The 22,148-nt window shown below is 44.3% G+C and overlaps 2 protein-coding genes across 7 annotated transcripts; both read left to right on the forward strand.

The window, feature by feature from the left end:
• The first annotated feature begins 815 nt into the window (after positions 1 to 815).
• On the forward strand, positions 816 to 5,200 carry LOC113210591 (dynamin-1-like protein). Its single transcript, XM_026428662.2, has 11 exons — positions 816 to 952; positions 1,036 to 1,174; positions 1,403 to 1,611; positions 1,707 to 1,917; positions 2,006 to 2,106; positions 2,583 to 2,729; positions 2,917 to 3,080; positions 3,178 to 3,535; positions 3,664 to 3,889; positions 4,671 to 4,876; positions 4,965 to 5,200. Exons 1-11 carry the CDS (start codon positions 851 to 853, stop codon positions 5,037 to 5,039), a joined length of 1,938 nt encoding a protein of 645 aa, XP_026284447.1. The 5' UTR covers positions 816 to 850; the 3' UTR covers positions 5,040 to 5,200.
• Positions 5,201 to 12,243: 7,043 nt separating this feature from the next.
• LOC113210578 (dynamin-1-like protein) lies at positions 12,244 to 21,628 on the forward strand. 6 transcript variants are annotated; one of them, XM_052274519.1, is made up of 13 exons: positions 12,293 to 12,550; positions 12,638 to 12,982; positions 13,421 to 13,531; positions 14,562 to 14,700; positions 14,937 to 15,136; positions 15,702 to 15,912; positions 16,773 to 16,873; positions 16,949 to 17,095; positions 17,856 to 18,019; positions 19,065 to 19,422; positions 19,879 to 20,107; positions 21,152 to 21,357; positions 21,429 to 21,628. In XM_052274519.1, the coding sequence occupies exons 3-13, from the start codon at positions 13,430 to 13,432 to the stop codon at positions 21,483 to 21,485; spliced, it is 1,914 nt and encodes a 637-aa protein (XP_052130479.1). In that variant the 5' UTR covers positions 12,293 to 12,550; positions 12,638 to 12,982; positions 13,421 to 13,429; the 3' UTR covers positions 21,486 to 21,628. The 6 variants fall into 6 exon arrangements, with proteins under 6 accessions (XP_052130478.1, XP_052130482.1, XP_052130481.1 ...); XM_052274518.1 differs by lacking the exon at positions 12,638 to 12,982 and having other exon boundaries at positions 12,244 to 12,392; positions 13,419 to 13,531; XM_026428642.2 differs by lacking the exon at positions 12,638 to 12,982.
• The last annotated feature ends 520 nt before the right edge of the window (positions 21,629 to 22,148 follow it).

Consider the following 22,148-nt stretch of genomic DNA (forward strand, 5'->3'; position numbering starts at 1 on the left):
GGGGGCGATCGCCCCCCCCATCGTCTCTAGTGAGCCGCCTAAAAGGTAGGCAATGTGTGCTACAAAACCCCTGTATGTAGGCAACCCACAGTGCACCGCCCCCCCTGTCGCCCCCTCCTTATACCGCGCCTGGGAATAACCGGCGAACGCCCAGGCGGTCGAGAGTCGAGTCGGGACCGGAGGGGAGGGGAGAGAGGAGGGGGGCCTGAAAAAGGGGAAGGAGGAGGGGGGCGGACTGGAGTGGGGAAGAAAGGCACTTAAGGCACCCTCTCGTTTGAGTAAAAGTTTATTTTGCTTGATTGTTCAACTTTAAAGACTTCTTTTGTATATTTCGTAAAATTTACCATTTACAAAATATGTCGTATATGTACAACCTCCCACTAGTATCGGATAGTATTGTTGTGCAGGGACAGGGGGACGGGGAGCCTAGTATTGTTAGGCAGGGTAAAGGCCTAAAGCGACACTCACTCAGGCACTCGGACAATGTTCCGCCAGCGCCAAAGAAATTGTTTTCTGGTCTCCCCTTGATTCTCTGGCCGTTTCGAGAGTAAAAGAAAGCTAGCTGACACTTTAAAGTTACGCCTAGTCAAAAGGTTTTAAAAGTATCCTCTGCTAATTAGCCCATATCGTTGATAAAGGGACAGTCTCCCGGACTGTAGGCCACACGGTAAAAATGACATCTTGGATTTCAAGCGATCTACTTGGTTTTCAAGACAGTTTTCAAGGAATCTACTTGAATTCCAAGATGTTCTTTTTACCGTGCACAAAGCCCCGACCGAGCGCCTATTCTATTACACTCTCTTTGCCACTATAATTAAATAAAACAATGAATTTGTTCTAGGTGTTCGACATGGACGACCTAATATTCTCTATAAACAACATTCAAGACCAGTTCAAGACATTGAGTCAGAAGCCGGTGGACCTTCCACAGATCGTCGTGGTGGGCAGCCAGGTACGTGCAGCACAGTGATAAGGATTCTCGAAGCTGTTGTAGACTGCCCCCGTTCCTTATCTTACCTCCGTTCTGGTCTCCAGAGCACCGGAAAGAGCTCCGTGTTGGAGTCGATCGTCCGCCGCTCCTTCCTGCCTCGTGGAAGCGGCATCGTCACCCGGTGCCCTCTCATCCTACGCCTCGTCAACTGCCCCGTGGGAGACGAGTTACGCGAAGAAAGAGGTGAGTCGACGCGCAGGGTTTGTCCGTGATAACCGAAGGGGTCACAACTCAACCAAATTGACACAGATTGCATGATTCCACCGGATAACATAACATAACCTTAAATTCTCATTTCGTTGGTTAGACTGCCAAGATTGCATCCCAATTGTGCACACATGAATGCACCTTTCGGGTCTCATTGAGAACTCCTCGATGAAGCTTTCAATTTTATTTATTATTATTGTGCAGGCTCTTCCTATGAGGAATGGGGTGAATTTGACGACGATGAGGAAGAATCCAAAATATACGAAATTGAGGAGATCGAAAGTGAAATTGAGAGAAGGACCGCAGAGCTGGCAGGTGAAAATAAAAACATCTCGTCGAAACCTATAGTGCTCAAAATATTCTCCCCGCATGTCCTCACACTGACACTTGTGGACTTGCCAGGCATCACTAAGGTATGTTCGCAATTAATTGATCGCCAGGACATTCTAAACTTTATATTTATCTCTCTCTGTCGTTCGCGTTATTATTGCCGATTTGACTCTTCCAGGTGGCTGTAGGCGACCAGCCTGAGGATATTGAGGAACAGATCGTCAACCTTATAAATGCTTACATTAATAATCCAATGAGTATCATTTTAGCTGTGATCACTGCCAACACAGACATGGCAACTAATGAGTGCATTAAAATGGCAAGAAAGGTGGACCCAGAAGGCGAACGCACCTTAGCCGTTGTGACAAAGCTTGATTTAATGGATAAAGGTTTGTAAAAACAAATGAATCATGTTCTGGAGCACGATTCCTCAGTTGAATCGAATCACTCGGCTTTCCTTGTTTTTTTTTTTTGCAGGAACGGATGCAACAGAAATTTTGACTGGAATGTGTATTGCTGTAAAACTCGGAATTATTGGTGTGGTTAATAGGTCCCAAAAGGACATAAAGGACAAGAAGGTGCGTTGGATGAGAAACAATGTTTGCAAAATGTTTATTCTTCAGTATGAAGTAGTGTCTTAGGTGGGGGGTACTCTACAAATATAAGAATGTGACATGCAAACACTGAAAAGTGCGTGTTAACATGTAACACACTAAAAGTGTGTGACCATTTAGTCATGCATAGAATTGTGTAGCAGCTATGGCACTCACAAAAAACTGAAAGTAAAGAGTGTTTACTTGTGTGACACAGAAGATAGTGTGACATGGTTGTCACACACTCTTTTGTTGACAGGACTGGCACGCACACTTATTATGTGTGACATTTTGGCACGCACTTTTAAATGTTCGAATGTCACACACTTGAATTTATGGACAGAGCCCCCCCCCCTCCCCACCTCTTGCAACTGCACAACAAATGCGCAGCAACTGCAACTGCATCACTGCATGTTGATGATACTCCGTGCTGTCGAGTTACTTTCTTTTTTAAATTTCAGAGTATTGAAGATGCTTTAAAGGATGAAGAGGATTTCCTGAGGAGCAGGTACCCAGAACTAGCTCATAAAAATGGCAGTGCATACCTGGCCAAAATGTTACAGAACTTACTGATTAGGCACATTAAAACGTGCCTTCCGGAAATGAAGGTTGGTATGTTAGCATGATAACCCAGTGCGAAATTCATAGCGAAACTACGTCGTTTCGGCGTCGATTCAACCATTTCGACATCGTTCCGACGTCGTTTCGATGTTGATGTCGAATTAATTATTTTTTCGCACTGGGAACACAATGAAAATGGTGAAATATTTTTCTAGTGTTTTTATTATTTTACAGGCATCGTTTGTTCAACGGCTGGAAGAGTGCATGTCGGTGCTGAATAAGTGTGGAGATGAAATAGTGGATGAAAAAGGTTCCTTACATCATATGATAAGTACGTTTTCTCAATCATACTGCAAGGTGATGAAGGGAGAAAGTGTGGATATGGACTCCATGTTTCTGTAAGTAATCGTTAAGTATTAACATGTCATACGAGATTACGATGTCATATGTGTGTAGGATATACTCGACTATATGCACATGTTTCTCATCTTGCAGGAATGGGGGAGCTAAACTCTGTTATATATTTAAAAATCTTGAAAATGAACTGACATCTAAGAAACCATGCGACGCATACTGTAGGGAAAAAGTTATATTAACAATAAGACAAACCAGTGGCCCTGAGCCACCTATGATATTTTCTGAACAGGCCTTTGAAGAACTGATGAGACCACTTATAACAACTATGCGCCTGCCATCAATGCTGTGTATTGAAAAGGTCGCTGAAGAACTAAAAGAGGTGTGCCGTAAGAGCATTTCCAAGGATACTGCTACCAGATTTCCCAAGGCGGCAACAGAAATAACAACGGTAGTGAATGGAATGATAGACGATCTAACTGAAACAACAAAGCGATTTGTAAGTATTTAGGCGTTATTAAAACAAAATTTTAAAAACACTTATTAGTTAAATAAAAATCTGTACAAAATTTAAAAATAGCGTAAAGTACATTTTTCAGATTAATACGCGTTTTTCTTTTCTGTAAGGTTAATCAAGCAATATTAATTGAAGAAGGGCATATAACTCACAGCCATTTCCTAAAATTTAGGAACGAGTCTTTACAAAAAATTCTGAAAGAAGAAGACGAAGCAAAACTTCCGATTCCATTTAAAAGTGACTATAATTTCATTCAAAAAGCAAAATCTGTGGAATACAATGTCACTGATATATTGAAACCGACGTTACAAGATATAAAGCACGCCATGATCATTGGTAACTATCTTAATTTGTATATTTATGGTCGTTTAAGTGTTCCCATCAGCACCTCGAGTGTGGTGGGGGTGCTTTTGAGTTAAGGGAGAATGGGGCACCAGCTGTCAGGGGCACATACTGTCAACGAGCTAGCAATGGCATCCCATAGCTTTTTCAGTCATCTAATTTGTGAAATCACAACCTCTTTACGTCTTTATTTGATTGCAAGATGGGGGTGGCGAAACTATCAGTGGTATGGCAGCAGCGTGCAGTATATACAAAGATTTATTGACAGTATTTTCCCCAAATTGGGGCAGGTACTGTCACTCATTTTCTGATCTGCTGTAGCAGAAAAGGTTTATGTTTAATTTTGATTTTCAGGGGTGAAATGTTTCTTATGGCACTCCCTTTCAGAGATGCCACTAAGGCCATTTCGAGTATCCACGTTTTTCATAAGTTATATACATGGTGACAGCTAGTGCCCCACCCCCGGGGCACATACTGTCAATTGCTGAGGTCTCCTTTCGAGATGATTTGAGAGAAGACGCGAATATTTTTGCGGGGGTCTCAATGATTTCTTGTGACTGAAGGTCGAATAGAGGCACAACAACTCTAAAATCCGTAATGATGCTGCCTAAACTAGGACTGCGAGTGAAGAATTTCCAAAAAGTAACACTATGTGCCCCACTCTCCCTTACGTGTTGTTGAGACATGAAACTTAACTTATATACTTAACTTATAAAGATAAAAAACACTGACGCAGTCCAACTAAACGTATTAATCTTTGGTTTGGTTTTGACAGGGGAAATGTTGAATGTTTATTACACAGTGGTTGCAAATAGAATCCAAGACACTGTGACAAAGGCTACCATGACGTGCTTGGTGAATGGACTCGAGAAAAATATGTTGCTGGAACTTGCAGCTCAGCTGCAAGGTATGGCTAAAAAGCTGTTTAAAGAGGACGTGTCGATTACATTCACGAGGAAGCAGAAGCAGAGGGAATCAATAGTAAGTAAACGAAAATATTGTTCTATGTGTCACATACTGAACTTCTTTTCTGTATACACATGTAAAACAAAATCATTTTCTTCGCTAGGCTTTGAAAAACTCACTTAAAGAACTGGACGCCCTGGACTATGAAATGGCAAACAAGTGCGAAATAGATCTCTAGTCCCTACCAGAAGAAGAAGTGAAAGCACAGTTTACTCAGCGGGATAGGTGTCTGTTTTAGATGGTTGAGATGGCTGATTTACGAAGGACACATCCCATGCATGTTTAAAATTTTGTGAAAAATTACTACAAATAACAGTGAATAAACAACACATCTCACTTCACGTTTTCCTTCGCTAGCACCAGCCATTATTTTCATAAAGCAGGACGAATCGAAACGGATAACGTCTTGTTCTTACAAGTACTATTTTGTTTACTTTTTACTCGTTATTTACCTCCCATGTTTAATTTAAAAGTTAATTTCAAATTAAAGTTTTAAGAAGAAAGTCACTGGAGAGGAAAGGTGTCACCACAATAAACGTTATACTCAACCGTTATACTCATACCATAATAATATGTCATAATTTATCGAAATTGAATATTACTATTATTAGTCGTCAATTTTGGGCACAACCTGTTCGTAGTGGTATAAAATTTAACAATATGGCAACATAACGATTTGATGGTGTCAATTTATCAGGATGTTTGGTTGTTTCAAAACTCAAGTCTATGGACTCGCGAAATTAATTTACTGATAAACTAAGTGTGCAACTGCTCGACACGTGTAAGTGTGCAACTGCAAGTTGCATACTTGTAAGTGTGTGAGAGAGATAGGGAGAAAGAGAGAGACAGAGAGACAGAGAGAAATGGGGAGGGGGGAGGAGAGACGAGCGACTACTGCTACTCCTAGCTCAAGACACTTTCGTGACAGCCTGCCTTACCGCTACGAGTGCATGCACTTGTTTCGATAAAATGCACTCGATTTCAAGTACCTGCGTTTTGGGGGTATACTTCCCGCCTCACACAACTTTTCGTCGAACAGCGTCTACGTTCGCTCCGCTCTGCCGGGCGCTGCACCTGGCCGTGCCGTGCCCGCCGCACGTCAGAGCACGCGGCCAGCCAAAGGCGCCGGTCGGGTAGGCAGTCCCGCTCGACACGGCTGAGGAGGACCGGCGCACGCTGCCTACCCGTCAGGCGCCTGCCTCGAAGGGCCGCATAAGACTCACAAGGGAGCCGTTTCAGGTGAAAATCTCTGATTTCGTCGAAACTTGGAAAATTAAAGGGTTGTTTCTATTCAAGTCGGGATGGCACTTGAAATTTTTCCTGAACCTCGCAGTCAGTAGGGGTTCACTTAAGCCCTACTTCCCTTTTTGCCCCAAATATCCCTCAACTACCTCATCGGTACAAAATAAAGCAAAACGGACAGCATTTTTGGCCTAAGGCCTGAGGCTGCTACTTTCACGGGTTACCCGTTACTGCTCGAAGCCAAAGTTAAAATTTTTAAGAAAAACGACAAACCTTTTTTAAAAACTTTACTTCTAGCCTATTTAGGGAATGCACTAACTGTGAGGTTCTGGAAAAATTTCAAGTGCCATCCGACTTTTATACAGATGAAGTATAAGGTCCGGCTGACAGGGGGGTTGCCTACTTACAGGGGTTTTGTCGAACAAATTGCCCACCTTTCAGGCGGCTCACTAGAGCCGATGGGGTGGGGGGGGGTCCCTTCCCCCATCCCCTTATACTGCGCCTTCTTCTGCAACTGCATAACACGCACCCACGACGAGAAAGAGGGCGTGTTAGGTTCCGAGTTCCGAGAGCACGCGCCATCGCGAAATGAGTTTGCAGAAGCTCCATGGAGCGTCGCGGCCATGTCGCACCTATTCTGGTTTGTCGCGGCTAGATCATATTCTTCTCGTGGGACCCATCGCCGGCCACGGCGCTTACGCGGCTCTCGCGCACCCTGAAGTGCTGCCGAACGGCACCGATGATAAGATTTGTGTTCGCAGGTGCGGCGTCGCAGCGAGGGGAATACCGACAGACGAGAGCTGCTTTCGAAGCCGTCCGAACGTCGTTGAGATTAAAGTTTTTACGCATGACTATAACTGCGATTTTACCTCGGATTTTCGTCTCATTTCCATTGTGATAAAGGTGTGGTCCGCGGAATACTTCTGTATTGGTGTATTTGTAAGAAATTCCACGTTGCCGGGTTCTGTGCACGTCAGAGGCGCAAGATGAATAAGGAAATCAGGATTAGTCTGTCCTATCACTGGTTTATTGTTGATATTGATGATACTGGTAATCCAATAAGGTAGCACTTGAATAGATACACCAAAGATATCTTAACTCTACTACACTGTGAAAAATATGTTCGTGCATGTACGATATATTTTGTAATACGAGCGTGTTTGTGGCCAGAACTTTGCGGCCGCAACGCGCGCCCTGAAAATCAGCTTATACCGGACCGACTATAGAGACCGTAAGGAGGCTAGCCACAACGCGCCATAACGATGCCACGACCTCTACCCATGGATGCCCGAGGGCTGTCCCCATGATCACACGACCGCGTCTCTCGGGTTGCCTACCGCACAGAGGTCCTGCCACAAGTCGCCACAACTGCCCCATCGCGAAAATACCGACATGTCTCTGTGTGGGTAGTCTGCGGCTGTACTCGAGAGCCTACGACCGTGGCCCCATGGGTTGCCTACCGCACAGGGGTCCAGCCACAACTCGCCACAACTGCCCCATTGCCGAAAATACCGACCTGTCTCTATGCGGGTGGTCTGTGGCTGTGCTGTAGAACCTTGCTGTTGAATGCTATGACTGCGATTTTATCCCGGATTGATCTCATTTTCGTACTAAATCGTCGATGCCAGAGGTATTCCCTCGCCACGTCACCGCCGACGTCGCGCGAACTTAAGACGCCCAAGGCCAGCAAGCAAGCGAGAGACGTCATACTTATCTAACAGGCCAATGGTGGCCGGAGGCCGACCAAAGCGTGGCTGTGTGACGGCAGGGCCACCGGCAGGGCTAATTCTAATGTCACTCGATACAAAGAGGAAAATAGCCCTTGTCTATGAAAAATATTAATGTTTTCAACCGAAAGACACGGACGGGACGGGACGCAGGGGACGCCACCGCCACCACCAAATCCAAAAAAGCACGGGTTATTGCCACACCGCAGCATTGATTATTTGGCATGAAACTTTACACACACACACACATACACACACACATACACACACACACACACACTCCGGGAGCACAATAACGCCGATCCATGGGTACAAAGCACTATCTGGAAAACCGACACTGTTAACAATCCCGTAAGGAGGTATGGTTTGCCCACGGTCCGTCCCGTATATTTCATGCACGGTCACGATCGTAAAGATATGGACCGACCGTACTTCAGTGTATATAAGTCAAGTGCTGTATTGATCAGTAAGTCAGTTTGCGAAGTTACGGTAGCTATATTCAATTAAGATCCCCGCTTAGCGCACGCTCGGCGCAGCGCACGCTCGGCGCAGCGCACGCTCCTGCAAGCGTGCGAGGGCAAGAGGGGAGGCGGGGGGCAGGGTGAAGAGAGGTGAAGAGTCACCGTCGCCTCCCCGCACCCCGCGCGCTCCGCCAAGCGTGCGCAACGCTTGCGGGAGCGAGCGTCAAGCGTTGGCTTAATTGAATATAGCTGCAACATCCCTCACGGAGTGGACCGTAATCCAAAATTACGGTCGCGGACCTGGTGACAAATTTACGGGGTGCACCGTAGACATTTCCCGTGGTTTTTCTTAGTGCACCCAAAAAGACGTGTTCTTGTTTCAAGTACAGCAATGTACTTGATTTGTGGTTGCCTTGAATTGAGGTCTGTGGGGCTCGATAGCTAGGTAGGTTTAAACATTCCAGTTAAAACCCCAGTGAAAGATCTCACTCAGGGATGAATTAAATAGGAACAACTGATAGTTGACAAAAATCGTCCTCCGCCATCTTGGAATTTTATAGCACATATGCTGACATATATGCCCTACTCCTACTACCTGACCAGCGTGTCGCTCTGCCTTGTGGGAGGTACCACCGAGTTCGCAAGGGTCGACTTTAGGGGGGTCATGTAAAATGAAAAAAACCGCTAGGATCTACCCTTAACATTGTTCATTTAACAGCCACCCCTCAACCCCAACATGACTGTACTTGACGACCCGTGAGGCCACTTTTGGCCCACATCCGTGAATCACAAACTATTTTTGCACTTGCGTCGGTCTGGAAGTTCTCAGCACAAGTCCACAAGTCAATCCATCTTGGCACGAGTCAATTCGGTTTCTAGAACCGATCCCATTCGGACCTCAAATTCTTTGAGCACCATGTTCTTGAAATCATTTCTGAAATATCAAGCGCTATGCGGTGTTGCCCCGAGCGCTGGCATTCTTATTAACTTCGCCTTACAAACTTTTTTCAATCCAGAATGCTCATTTCAAGTTCCAACCGGGCTCGATCAATTCAAGTGCATTTGGCGTAAAATGCGCTTGGATTAGTTCAGGCTTTTCTGGGTGTGGAGATTGAACCACCAATACCGAAAGGGGGGAGACGGAGGGGCAAGGAGCACGTCCGACCCCTCCACCTCCACTCCTCCGCTCCGTCTCCACACTGCTGGAGCCGCGGCTGGAGCCGAGCAGGGCATATCAGCCGCCGCCGCCGTCTCTCGCTCACACGAGCTAGTAGACGCCTGGCTGCTGGACGAGCACGACCTCAACGAGCTGCCTCGCGACACAGCCCCGAACCTTTCCAAGCCCGCTGGATTAGTTGGTGGTGCAAGTATGTCGTCGGTGTTGTGCGAAATTTCGACGTGTGCCTGCAGAAGTGGCGTATCTGTGAAGAGGCGCGCAACACTGGCGGATCTGCGCCGGCCCGGCCAACACTGGCGGATCTGGGAAGGGACGGTCATCATGGGCGTAGTGGGTGTATCTGCATTTCGGCTGATCTGCTCAGTCAACTTCGGAGGCCTATTGCTCCTCGTAGGCATGTCGTACAGTATTGACTGATGTCTCATTGCAATGTTTATATCCTCGTGATTGAGTTTTGATACCACTCAATACTATACGACATACCTACGATGAGCAATAGGCCTCCAAAGTTGACTGTGCAGATCAGCCGAACGCAGATACGCCTGTGATGACCGTCCCTTCCCAGATCCGCCAGTGTTGGCCGGGCCGGCGCAGATCCGCCAGTGTTGCGCGCCTCTTCAGAGATACGCCACTTCTGCAGGCACACGTCGATTTACTCAAGAGAGAGTGTGTACGTGCTCGTGTATGCAGAAAATAGTGTGTACCTGGTCAAGTGCACACTTCAGGACAAATAGCTTGGCTATTCCTGTGTACCATAGCCATGTTCACTCTACGATGCCTCCGAACGACAAAGTTCGATCTGCAGCGGCACGGTTACACAAAGTTCGATCTACGGCGGTCCGGTTACACAAAGTTTGATCTGCAGCGGCCCGGTTAAAGAAACTTAGATCTGCTTTTCGTCGCTAGCGGGAGACGCAAGTTTAGACCTCTGCTACAGTTTTGTCGCGGTGGCGTTTAAGTTTGTATCTTGTTCTTTGATCTTTGACAAGCATGAATCAGTTTTCTCTTTTTTCTATCTGCAATATTGACGTGCATATGAACACATTTAGGCTGCGCTGCAGAAGCCACCGGAATGTAGATCGAACTTAGTGCCGCTGCACATCGGCTTTGTGTAACCGTGCCGCTGCAGATCGAACTTTGTCGTTTTGAGTCATCGACTCCTGCATACACGAGCATGTACACACTATCTCCTGCATACATGTAGGTATTTAGGAAACGCTTATGTATCTGTGCAAACGTTCACGCTACTCTTCTTTTCGTACAAATTTGCGCACAATGGTGCATGATTTCGTACAAATAAATGCAAAAACTTTTAGTGTAAAATTTTTACACTTAAAAGAGGCAAATCCAATTAGTGTGCAAATGTACCTTGGGTTTCAAGATCACGGAAGTGCGCAACTGGGGCGTTAAGCACTAACAAGTACATCTAGTTGCAAATTTTTACATCAGTGTAGAATTTAAGTGTATTCCCCGGTATTCCCTCACAGAGTTCTGATATAGGCGGGCGGGCTTGCCCGTCGCCTGAGGTGTGGGCGACAGTGCATGGGCGGTGCTGCGGTGCTGTAGCTTGGCGTGGCGGCAGCAGTAACCGGCCGGACATCCGAACACTGCCGGCCGAAGTCACCTGTGCGCGAGAAGGAAATCACTTGCGAAATAGTTCGTACACCTTCCCCCGAAATAAGGCGAAATAGACCCGAAATAGACGGTAAATAGTCACGAAATACCCATGATATACTCCAAAATACCGCGTAATACCCTGAAATAACCCGAAATAGGAGAGAAATAACCGGAATGGCAGGAGAAATGCCACGAAATAGCTCGTACGCTACGAATAACCCAAGTGATTTCCCCCTCGCCTGTGCGCGGGTCCGTCCGGTTCGGGGCTGGCCGAAAGATACTCTCACACGCCAAAAAGTGCGGAATGGTGCCGCCCGCCCGCCTCCAGGCTCGGTCCGGGCGGTCCGGCACAGTCCTCCGTGGTGTCCTCCGGTAGCGGCCAGCCGGCTCGTTGGCGAAGAGACGGGCCGGGCTGGGCCCGGGCCGGGTGCCCTGGCGACGAGCGCTCGTGAAAATGCGAGAAATCATCTGGGTTGAGTTTTTCTCAAGGAAGTACAGTAACAAGTCAGGAGTGACAAAATATAACGATACAATATACCCCCTTTTACCGGTGGGATAGACAAATATTTAGCTTCAGCTTCTCGCCTCGCTTCCGCTTCTCTGTTAATAAAAATTGGGATCTAAGTTCGATTTTTGTTTTGAAAGAAATTCCCGCTCCCTTCGCTCGCGAATACGTAAGACGTAGGGTGGGGGTGGGGGTTGTACATATTTGACCTCCCCCCCTCCCCCCCCTGGCCGTGGAGGACTTCCGACGCCCCTGGCTCGTTGGCTGCCGGGCGGAGCCCGCCCGCTCCGCCCGTCGCAGAAACTCTATTCCCTCACGGCAGTGATATCAAAGCGGGACTGTACACATAGAGAAATGATTAGCAATGGCAACCATCATATTGTTGGCTCAAGGAGCACATAAAATATGGTTGATGCAACCTTATCATGGTAGAGAGAACCAAAAATATGGTTTTCATCACGTTGTCACTGTTGTCTCAACCATATTTTTATGGTGCTCCCTGAGCCAACCATGATGGTTGCCATTGCTTATAATTTCTCTGGGTGTAGATATCACCCACATTAAGGCGGGGTTCGTCGTGCCGATAACGAATACTTATGGGGATCCTCTAATCCCTTGTTGGAACAATCGGTCTCGCCGCACCTAGATATGGTGCGTGTGCAACACAGGAAATAAGTAGCGGCCCCGGGGCCCGGGGCCCGGGGGCGCAGAGATCCCAGTTGTCTACGAGATCCGCGACAGTACGGACACCGCAGATCTTCCTCGGATAAAATTGTTGGACTTTTCTTGTTGGTCCTCTTAAAGTTAAGTGAGATTTTCTCGAAGGAGTTTTCGAAATTTTGTGTCAGCACAGCGGCCTGTCCACGCTTTTGGCGTATCTGTATAAAACTAAAAATTTAACTGAAACCGTTATCAAAATTACAGTTTAATACTGTTAAATTTTTATTTGTAAGCTGCAAGGTGAGAGACACGAAATAGTAATTTTTAACAGTTACTTTTAAGGTCATGTACTTTACGTACAGTTCTACATATTTTTATTTGTACCAGGTGACTGACTCACTTCGCGCACTTTCCTAGTTGTACTGTATTTACCGCATGCACGGGTGCAAGCTGGTTTGTCTATCCTCGCTCTTGTACTCGCTGCCCACGACTCCGTATTATGGCCCCGTGCGAGTAGGCAACACATTCGCACCCGCGAATGTGGTACACTATACCTACGAGAGTACGAGAGTGCATGGCATGAGTCAGCCACCTGGTATACATATACGACAGTATGGTGTCGTATGAGCGTTACTTAAGGCGCTGGTAATGGCCATGGACGATGGGAACACATGGCGTCAGCCAGGAGGGTGAAGGGAGGGGAATAGGACATGAACCGACATGGTATGGTAGGTAGGTAAATTTAATATGCACAACATTTCACTGTAAAAAGCTTGCGAAGAACTATTCTCTGCATTGCAAAGAATTTTGAAGCGTTGTAATATGCTGCTTTGCAATGCGAACTAAATCATTCGTATTGCGAACTAATTCTTCGCTCCTTACAAAGAAAATAGTTTGTAACGCTGCAAAAAATTAGTTCGTAACCTTGCAAACCATTTCTTCGCAACTTACAAAGAAAATAGTTTGCAATGCAAAGAAAATAGTTCGCAATGCAATTTTCCTTACAATGCTTCAAAATTCTTGGCAAAAAATTGACAGTGTTGGAACTATACCGAATTCGTAATGATTGGCTTTCACCTTGGGTAGGGGTAGCCATGGCGCGCCAAACGCCAAAAAACGGTGGTGGGCCCACAGCACAGGTGAATTTACAACTTGTTTTTGCTTTTGCAGGTGTTCATCATGGACGAACTAATATTATGTGTTAATAAGCTTCAAGATCAGTTCAGGAGCTTTAGTCAAAAGCCGGTAGATTTACCCCAAATCATCGTGGTGGGCAGCCAGGTGGGTAGTCCAAAAAAGCAGTAAAAGCTTTTTGCGTTATAACTTTTGACTGAGCCACATCCTGTTACTGTATTTTTGACCCCTAGTTAGTATTTCTGCTGCATAAAAACCTTTAGAAGCTACTGCACTGAGAGAAATGTTTCGTCGCAGCCATCAAAAAATTGTTGATTAGTCCTGGCCATTTCCATTAAAGTTGTAGTTGCAGCAACTAAACTTTTGGGTACAGCAACCACAATTTCGGCAATAGTAACTAAAATTTTAATGCCTACTACCGGGCTGATCGAAGAAAATTTGGTCGTTGGTATCAAAATTTTGATGGCTGCAACGAAACATTTCGTGTGTGACAACTTTTTCGTAAGTACGAAATAATTTCTTTTAAAATTACTGACAATTGTATATTGTATCAGTGGGTTACTGACAAACATGTGCAGCATAAGTAACAAATTGGTCTGTAATCCTGCTACATAAACACGAAACTATTTACAAAGAAATAAATCAAGACAGAGGATTCTTTTAAAAATTTGAATTAAAAATTCATGACAACGTTAATTGAGGAACCCAAAATATGTGCTTTTTGACAACCAAAATGGTATAAAAATGACTGAAATGGACCTATGTAGTGGTCCAAATGCATACAGTTGCTTCTCCCCCCACTACCTGAACATTTTGTAACCACGGTAAAACGAAAGTTCTACCATGGTCTCTAGATTCTATCCTGTTTGAGATATCACCGGACTCCGTGTGTACCATAAGTGTACTCCGAGTACTCCCGGTACTATACTCCGAGTGTACACTGAGGGCACTCCGAGTGTACACCTAGTGTACTCCGACTGTACACCTATTGTACACCGACATCAAGTGTACCTGATTGCACCCTGAGTGTACTCTTGAGTGTAACCGAGTGTACTCTTGAGTGTACTCCTCGCGTACTCCGCGTACACTTCAGGTTATAATCTTGTCTCCCCACAAAATCCGAGTTGTAGACCCCACGCCTCGCTCTAACCGGCTCTAACCCTGCGTTGGTCGGCAGAGCACTGGGAAAAGCTCCGTGCTGGAGTCACTCGTGCGTCGGCCCATCCTGCCTCGTGGAATCGGCATGATAACTCGCTGCCCTCTGATCCTGCGCCTCGTCCATTGCCCCAAAGGCGATAAGTTACGTAAGAGAAGAGGTTCGTAATGCGTATTAATTATTCGTTAAAGTGCCACAACCTATTTGCACAGTTACAAACTTTTCACTGCGGCCTCCCCAAAGAGGTCATTCGCTGACCTGAAACGATATAAATACGTTGCTACGGATTGTGAGAAATTGATCACTTACCTCCAGATGTGCAACACTCGCGCACTTGGATTTCCAGTAAAATATTAGGTCAATATAGGTTTTTACAATAAGTAATTGACATTTCAGGCGAATCCTATGAGGAATGGGGAGAATTTGACAAGGATGGCAAAATATACGACATTGGTGACATTAAGAGTGAAATTGAGCGAAGGACGGAGGAGCTTGCCGGTGTTTCTAAAAACATTTCTTATACCCCAATCGTGCTGACGATATTCTCTCCTCACGTCCTGACACTCACACTTGTGGACTTGCCAGGCATTACCAAGGTAGGTTCCAAATCATGCTAAACTAACCGATGTCTCAATGAGGGATGAGCCTAGTAAGAAGAAGAAAAGAAGATGGTGGCGTAGCGTAGCGCGGACCCATAACAAAGCGACATAACCTGGTCACGAAACTTTTCCAAATAGAGGTTTTGGAGCTGTTATCGGATATATTTCTGTTGATCGTACGCTAGTAAAGATTTAAAAGTAATTTGAAAGACATAACTTTAAATATAAACGCAATTCCACGATGCAGCTTTCTGCTTTGTTATGGGTCCGCGCTACGCTAGGCCACCATCTTCTTTTCTTCTTCTTACTAGGCTCATCCCTCATTAAAACGCCGTCTACCCTAGTAGCGCGAAGGCAGCAATGCGCATTTTAACGAGCATTACCGCCTTGGCGCTACTAGGAATAGCAAGGACACGTAGTAATGTGTCTTGCAATAACAAACAAATAATCTGGGGCGATTTACGGCGAGGACCATGTATAACCTTACCAGTTCACTAATTTACTACTACGCATCAGGTCAGTTTGAAGCAATAATGAACACTACTTTGAAAACTTTTATCAGGTAGCTGTAGAAGACCAACCTGCAGATATAGAGGATCAGATTGTCAACCTCATAAATCAGTTCATCAAAAATCCTAAAAGCATCATTTTGGCTGTCATCACCGCTAATACTGATATGGCCACCCACGAGTGTCTCAAAATGGCAATGAAAGTTGATCCGGACGGTACGCGCACCATTGCCGTTGTCACAAAACTTGACATAATGGATAAAGGTATGACATAACTAGAAAAGCGCCCCTTGCTGGAGAATGGAGAAGCAGAAGCAGGGTTCACCATTGGCTCTGCAAAGGCAACACTTTCAACGACTGCACAACTACTGGGTGAAACCCTTTAATTAAGTGTATTGTGCACTAGCCTCTCTCAGTCTCGAAACAAATTCGATGGTCGCAGTATCGAAGATCCATCGCGCAATATTGTAGTATCAAGTGGTATCGAGGAATATTTAAGCACTTACTGTCGAGGCCTTGCTTTGTCGACATCGATATAGATATCCTCAATACTCAATGTCAAGATAATATCATACCGAAATTGAGATATCGAGACATTGTATTCAAAGCGTAGCGAGATATTGAAACAAAATCTATATTTCGAAACAAAATCGAAATGTCGTACTGAGATGATTAAAATATCGTGTCGATATTGAGATAATTGTAACAAAATCGAAATATCGCACAGCTTGCCAACTCTGCTAATCTTAGTGTGTACTAGTTTGCCAGCTTAAAGTAAAGAACTAAAAGTTTGCCAGTTGTAACTGTAGAAACTCTTTAGTTCGCCATTTCTAGCTTTAGGACTTTTTAGTTATACACGAACAACTGGCAAACTGTTATGTGCAGAACTAAAGAGTTCTGACGTTACAGCTGTCAAACTTTTAGTTCTGCAGTTACAACTGGCAAACTTTAAGTTCTACAGTTACTACTGACAAACTTTTAGTTCTACAGTTACAACTGTCAACCTTTTATTTTTCCGGTAATAACTGGCAAACTTTTTGTTCTACAGTTTAAACTGGCCAACAACTACACACTAAGATTACCAGAGAATTGTTGTTATCTATAAATTTGTTTCCCTTGTAAAGGTACGGATGCAACGGAAATTTTGACTGGAAAATGCATTCCGGTGAAACTAGGCATCATTGGCGTTGTCAATAGGTCGCAAGAGGACATAAATAACGGAAAGGTATTGTAATGCAATATAGGAGACACAGGAACACAGTGCTCCTGTTTTGGCTTCTATTTCGTTTCATTTTTGCAGAGCATTGAGGATACCCTGAGAGATGAAGATGACTTTCTACAGAAAAAATACCCAGCATTGGCTGACACAAACGGGAGTAAATACCTAGCAAAAAAGTTACAAGAATTACTGATTAAGCACATAATCAACTGTGTACCAGCAATGACGGTAGGTTTACAAAAGACACGGTGCAGCCCCGTCCACATTCGTTATTGTTGGTATGCTGTTCTGCTAAAGCTCCACCTGCGGTCTGTTTACCAAGTCGCCTCTAAGTAAAGAACCCTCGTACCGCCAGTACATTAGACCGAATGCGCACAATAATTATGCGCATTTTTTGAGAAAAAATAGCAAAAAAGTGATTATTTCACGAACATTTTTTACGAAATGCGATGGCGGATACTGGCAAGTGGCATGTCGTTTGACTCGGTTTCTCGCGTAGATCACGATTTTTACAACACTTTTCATCTACAGGTAATATTTTGAGGTCCAGGCCCAAATTGTAGTTTTTAGTAGAATTCCCCATAAGAAAGTAATGTTAAAGTTTGAGCTCGTTTCGGCAGGGTCAAATATTGTTCCATTTTCATAATAAAAATCATGGTGTATCTATACACCAAATTGCACCCTGTGGCCAACATGCTCACTCAAAAATCAAAAAATGCGTTTTTTGGGGCAACTCTAGCGCTCTACAAATGTGTGACTTCTTCGGACTTTTTAAGCGCATTGCCGTATCGCAGGCATGCCCAGTAGAGCTACGAAGGAACCGTGTAGGCAAAATCCGGCACTTTGTACAGTCTAGCTGAGGAAGTGGGACGTAGAGTCATGCTCCCAGTTTACATATGTTATACATATAAGTAATGACGGCAGACGAATTTACACTAAGAAGATAACCAAGGCCTAGCACTTATTATTTTATTTTATTTGTTTTCAGCAATCATTGCTTAAAAAGATTGAGGCGTGCAAATCTGTGTTGGCAGAGTGTGGAACAGAAGTAAGAGATGAAAAGGCTTGCCTGGACGACACTCTGAATACTTTTTGCCAATCATTCATCAAGATTGTGAAAGGAGAAGCTGTGGATGTGCAATCTGTCAGCCTGTAAGTACTCGTAATACTGCAGGCAGTGCTGTGCGACCATCGTAACCCATACGGAAAACAATGAATTTGGTACCGTGCCAATAATATGTGTTGCTAGAACTAATACTAGTTCTAATACTAGTAAATTTCGTGACTTCTTCTTTTTGTGGCTACTAAAACAAATATCTCACGAGCCGTTTAAAAACAAAAATATTTTGGCTTATAATAAGCTTTTTTATTGGTCTCAGTCCCAGCAGCATCTATTCAACATTGCTTCCATACCTGACGCGTTTGCCCCTACGACAATTTTTTGTTGTTGTCAAGACTAATTTTTAATGATAGTATCAGTAAGCACCTTATGAACTAATAAATAACGTATGCAACTGCTGGTGTGCACTGTAAAGTGTTCAAATTCACACTTTAAATTGTTTGACTGAATATTTGAATACTTAGAAGCTTCATGGTCAACGCCGAAGACGCGCACTTCTAAGCGTTCAAAGTTACTGCTAAACACTCGGCCAAACACTATATATTAGTCGAATCTCCATTAAAACTTTTAAAAGTGTGCAACATAGTGTTGAGCACTTGCATTTATTTGCTCGCCCCGTGGCACACGTTATTTATCAATAAGCAATTTTGTATAACACAAACTAATTCACATTTTTTCCATGCGCTCGTCCACGCGACTGTCTTTGAATTTGTGGTGTTGTGTCATGGACACGGATATGACACTTGTCATAGCTAAGAAGCTAACTATTCGTCGACTGTCAAAACAAATATAGGAATTGTGTACGGAAACTATTTTACATTATTGCCATACTGGACATTTCGGCACATCCCGCACTCTCAGCACGTTACTGACTTTATTCTAAGTGGGCGACGAAATTCTTTGTGCGTCACAAAGGTGTCACCTTTTATGTGCATTTCAATGCGCAATGAAGCGCATTTAATGCGTTTGGCGCTACTGGCGGTACAAAGAAGAAGTCGTTCTTACAAATTATCAGTTACGTGCTAAAAGTGCATGTTTGACGATTAGATTTAATTAGGTCTTGCTTCTTTATTCCAGGACTGGAGGGGCAAAAATATGTTCCCTCTTTAAAAAACTTGATATTTCTCTTATGTCTGTCAAACCTTGTGAGAAGTATTGTCTGGAACAAGTAATTTTAGCAATCCGCCAGACCAGTAGTGTTGAGCCACCGTTGCTATTTTCTGAACGAGCATTCGACGAACTGATGAGACCTCTCTTAGAACATACAAGAAAGCCATCACTGTTGTGTATCGACGAGGTCTCTAGAGAACTGAAAAGTCTTTGCCGTAATTCCATCCCTCAGGAAACAGCAACCAGGTTTCCAGCGGTAGCACAAGGGGTGACTAAGGTCGTGGATAAAATGATCGACGATCTAACTGGAAAGACAAAAGAATATGTAAGTCTCATCAATTTGGGCTTAAACGACGAATCAGTTAAAAGATAACACTTGTCATGTATGAAGTTATGTTAACAATGGGTTGCTTGCACGTTACACAGTGTGAAATTGACTTCGAAACCACATCGTTTCTACGTCGATCATATCATTTTAATATCGTTTCGATGACGTTTCGATGTAAAATTACAATTTAACACTGTTAAATTGAAATCTAGCATTGTAAAATTACACTTTATCTTTGTAAAATTATAAGCATAACGTATTCACTTGGAATTAATCGACAAGCAAGATTTGCATGTCAGAAATTTACAACATATTTTGTAAGTATTAATTACAAAATATGTCGTAAATTTACGAGGGTTATTTCGCAGTGTGGTTCACACCAAAAGGTGTTGGACACAGTTATTCACACTTGCAAAACGTGGAACTAATATTACATTGTATTTCTTATTCGAGGTTTTACAGTCAATATACATTGAAGAACAGCACATAACTCGGAGCCAAATATTAAAAATTGTAAATCATTCCAACCTGCTGAGTGTTTTAAACAAAGACTTAGGTCTACTTCCTGGAAACCCATTTAAAAGTAGTCCGGCCTTCATTAAAAAGGCAAAATTGAAAGATTTTACTATTCAAGAGTCATTGAACCCAGCAACCAAAGACGTCAGGCACTGTATAATACTTGGTAAGTATCGGTCCCAACACATTTATCATTAATGAACGACCAATCTCGTCCTCACAGGTTGCATAGGCCCATGGGCCCCCTCCGGGGGGTGGGCGACTTGAATTTTTCGTGTACACAGGAGTACGGAGTACACGGAGTAGAGTCGGAGAACACTGAGTATTGCCGGTCGGAGCGCGCAGAGTACACCTACCTGGAGTACACCCGGAGTACACCGGAGAACACCCGGAGTACACCGGAGAACACCCGGAGTACAGTCGGAGTACGCGGAGAACTTGCGACATAAACAGCCGGAGTACACGAAGTACAGTCGGAGTACAATCGGAGAACACCTGGAGTACATTTGGGCCTGTACGCAGGAGCCGCCCAGTCGTCCACCCCTCGGCCCCCTCTCCCACTTGGCATTCCTACTCAGTCACCTGTATACCGTAAAAACAGCTGTTGCCTGCATGGGCACACACTTTTAAAGAGGCTTGTTTGACACGGCTTTGCTTCAGAAACCTAAAATGGATGTTGACTACGCTTGAAGGAGAAAATAGTAATTCTCTCCTTGCAGGGAGGCAAAAACTGACTCCTAGCCCCTAATTGTAGCCCTGTTTGGAGCACCGAAGTTCTGAAAGTTGATTTTCACTGCCATGTGCCCCACCTATACGTGTGTACCTGCCAGGCACACACCTGCAACAGTCGACCAAGAACGGCACACACTTTGATGGTGTGCCTGCAGGCCCGCTAGCACGCTGGCAACAACTGTTCCTTATGTGCACATGGTCGACAGTTGGTTTTACAATGTAAGACATGCACTCGGACAAACACAACCCACGTACAGATTCCTCGGTAAACGATAAGTAATACTAAACAAACACTTCCTGTTAAGTTAATAGAGCACGAAACGACTAGCTTCTAGGCACATTTCTATTAAAACGTTTAGGGTTGTCAAAAAAATGCAAGCAAAATGTGCACGTCGATTCATGACGAGCAGCAGCTCTCCAATCAAAAAGCCGAAAAATAAGGTACTTGTTAATAAATAGTCACATTTTGTCTCGACAGGAGATATGTTGAATCTTTATTACGGAGTAATTGCAAATCGAATCCAGGATACAGTGGCAAAGGCCACAATGGCCTACCTGGTGAATGGACTAGAGAAGAGCATTCTACTGGAACTTGCCACTCAATTAGGCTCCAAGTTAAAAGAACTTTTCGTGGAAGAAAATGCTATTACCAAGCTGAGAACCACGAAACAGGAGGAATTAAAAGTAAACAAATCTCATTTAACTTGTTGGTGCTACCATCACGTGGCAATCATAATAACTTTCCCCTCTTTCAGATCTTGGAAAAGTCGCTTTATGAACTACAGGCCTTGAACATGGAAACGGCCCAGTAACTACTGCGTCCGTCGTGTCAAACGCCACGCAACTGTAGAACGCGGGACGTGACGTGGCCGGCTGGAAGGATCTCTTGTAACCCTATTGTTCACTACACTGTAGCAGTTGCAACTTGTACCGATTAAAGTTGTCCGTGGATTAACGTTTGTGACTACTATATGACTGAGATTGCGTGGTAGAGAACAGACCCAGTATCGTCCTCTCACCATTATTTAATATGCAAAAACCTCTACATATAAAAAACAAAGGTAGGATGCAGAACAATGTTTAAAGTGGGTGGGAAATGGAATGCCGTTCTGCGTTGAATTACATTTCCGCAAGCCTTTACAAAGGCATTAAAATTTAACACTGCTTTAAAGGCATTAAGTCCTACCTTAATTGTTTCCCCTGTGTACTCATACCGAAAGATCAGACCATTAACTTACAAGAAAAAAAATTACTAACGAATAGTGTTCATAATACGAACGCCTCTCGTATTTCGAAGCTCACATTCATATTATGAAGAATTCTGTTCCAGCTGCCAGATGTCAGTGAGAAACACAATTCGTTCGCAATGCGAATCCTCGCAATAAAAATACCCTAGTATACTGTATTACGATATAATTCACGGTCCGGGTAGGAGGCCAAATTACGTCACACTTTTTAGGTGGGGGAGGTGGGGG

Source organism: Frankliniella occidentalis, unplaced genomic scaffold (assembly GCF_000697945.3).
Source record: "Frankliniella occidentalis isolate FOCC.00 unplaced genomic scaffold, Focc_3.1 Scaffold403, whole genome shotgun sequence".
NCBI lineage: Eukaryota > Metazoa > Arthropoda > Insecta > Thysanoptera > Thripidae > Frankliniella > Frankliniella occidentalis.

What these genes read in the sequence shown, in the direction of transcription:
- LOC113210591 (XM_026428662.2), top strand. Translation starts at nt 851, where the DNA reads ATGGACGACCTAATATTCTCTATAAACAACATTCAAGACCAGTTCAAG. An exon ending in AGGACATAAAGGACAAGAAG is followed by an intron (nt 2,107 to 2,582) that starts GTGCGTTGGATG and finishes TTTAAATTTCAG; the next exon opens with AGTATTGAAGATGCTTTAAA. An exon ending in AAAGCACGCCATGATCATTG is followed by an intron (nt 3,890 to 4,670) that starts GTAACTATCTTA and finishes TGGTTTTGACAG; the next exon opens with GGGAAATGTTGAATGTTTAT.
- LOC113210578 (XM_052274518.1), top strand. Translation starts at nt 13,430, where the DNA reads ATGGACGAACTAATATTATGTGTTAATAAGCTTCAAGATCAGTTCAGG. An exon ending in GATGTGCAATCTGTCAGCCT is followed by an intron (nt 18,020 to 19,064) that starts GTAAGTACTCGT and finishes TCTTTATTCCAG; the next exon opens with GACTGGAGGGGCAAAAATAT. An exon ending in CGAAACAGGAGGAATTAAAA is followed by an intron (nt 21,358 to 21,428) that starts GTAAACAAATCT and finishes CCCCTCTTTCAG; the next exon opens with ATCTTGGAAAAGTCGCTTTA.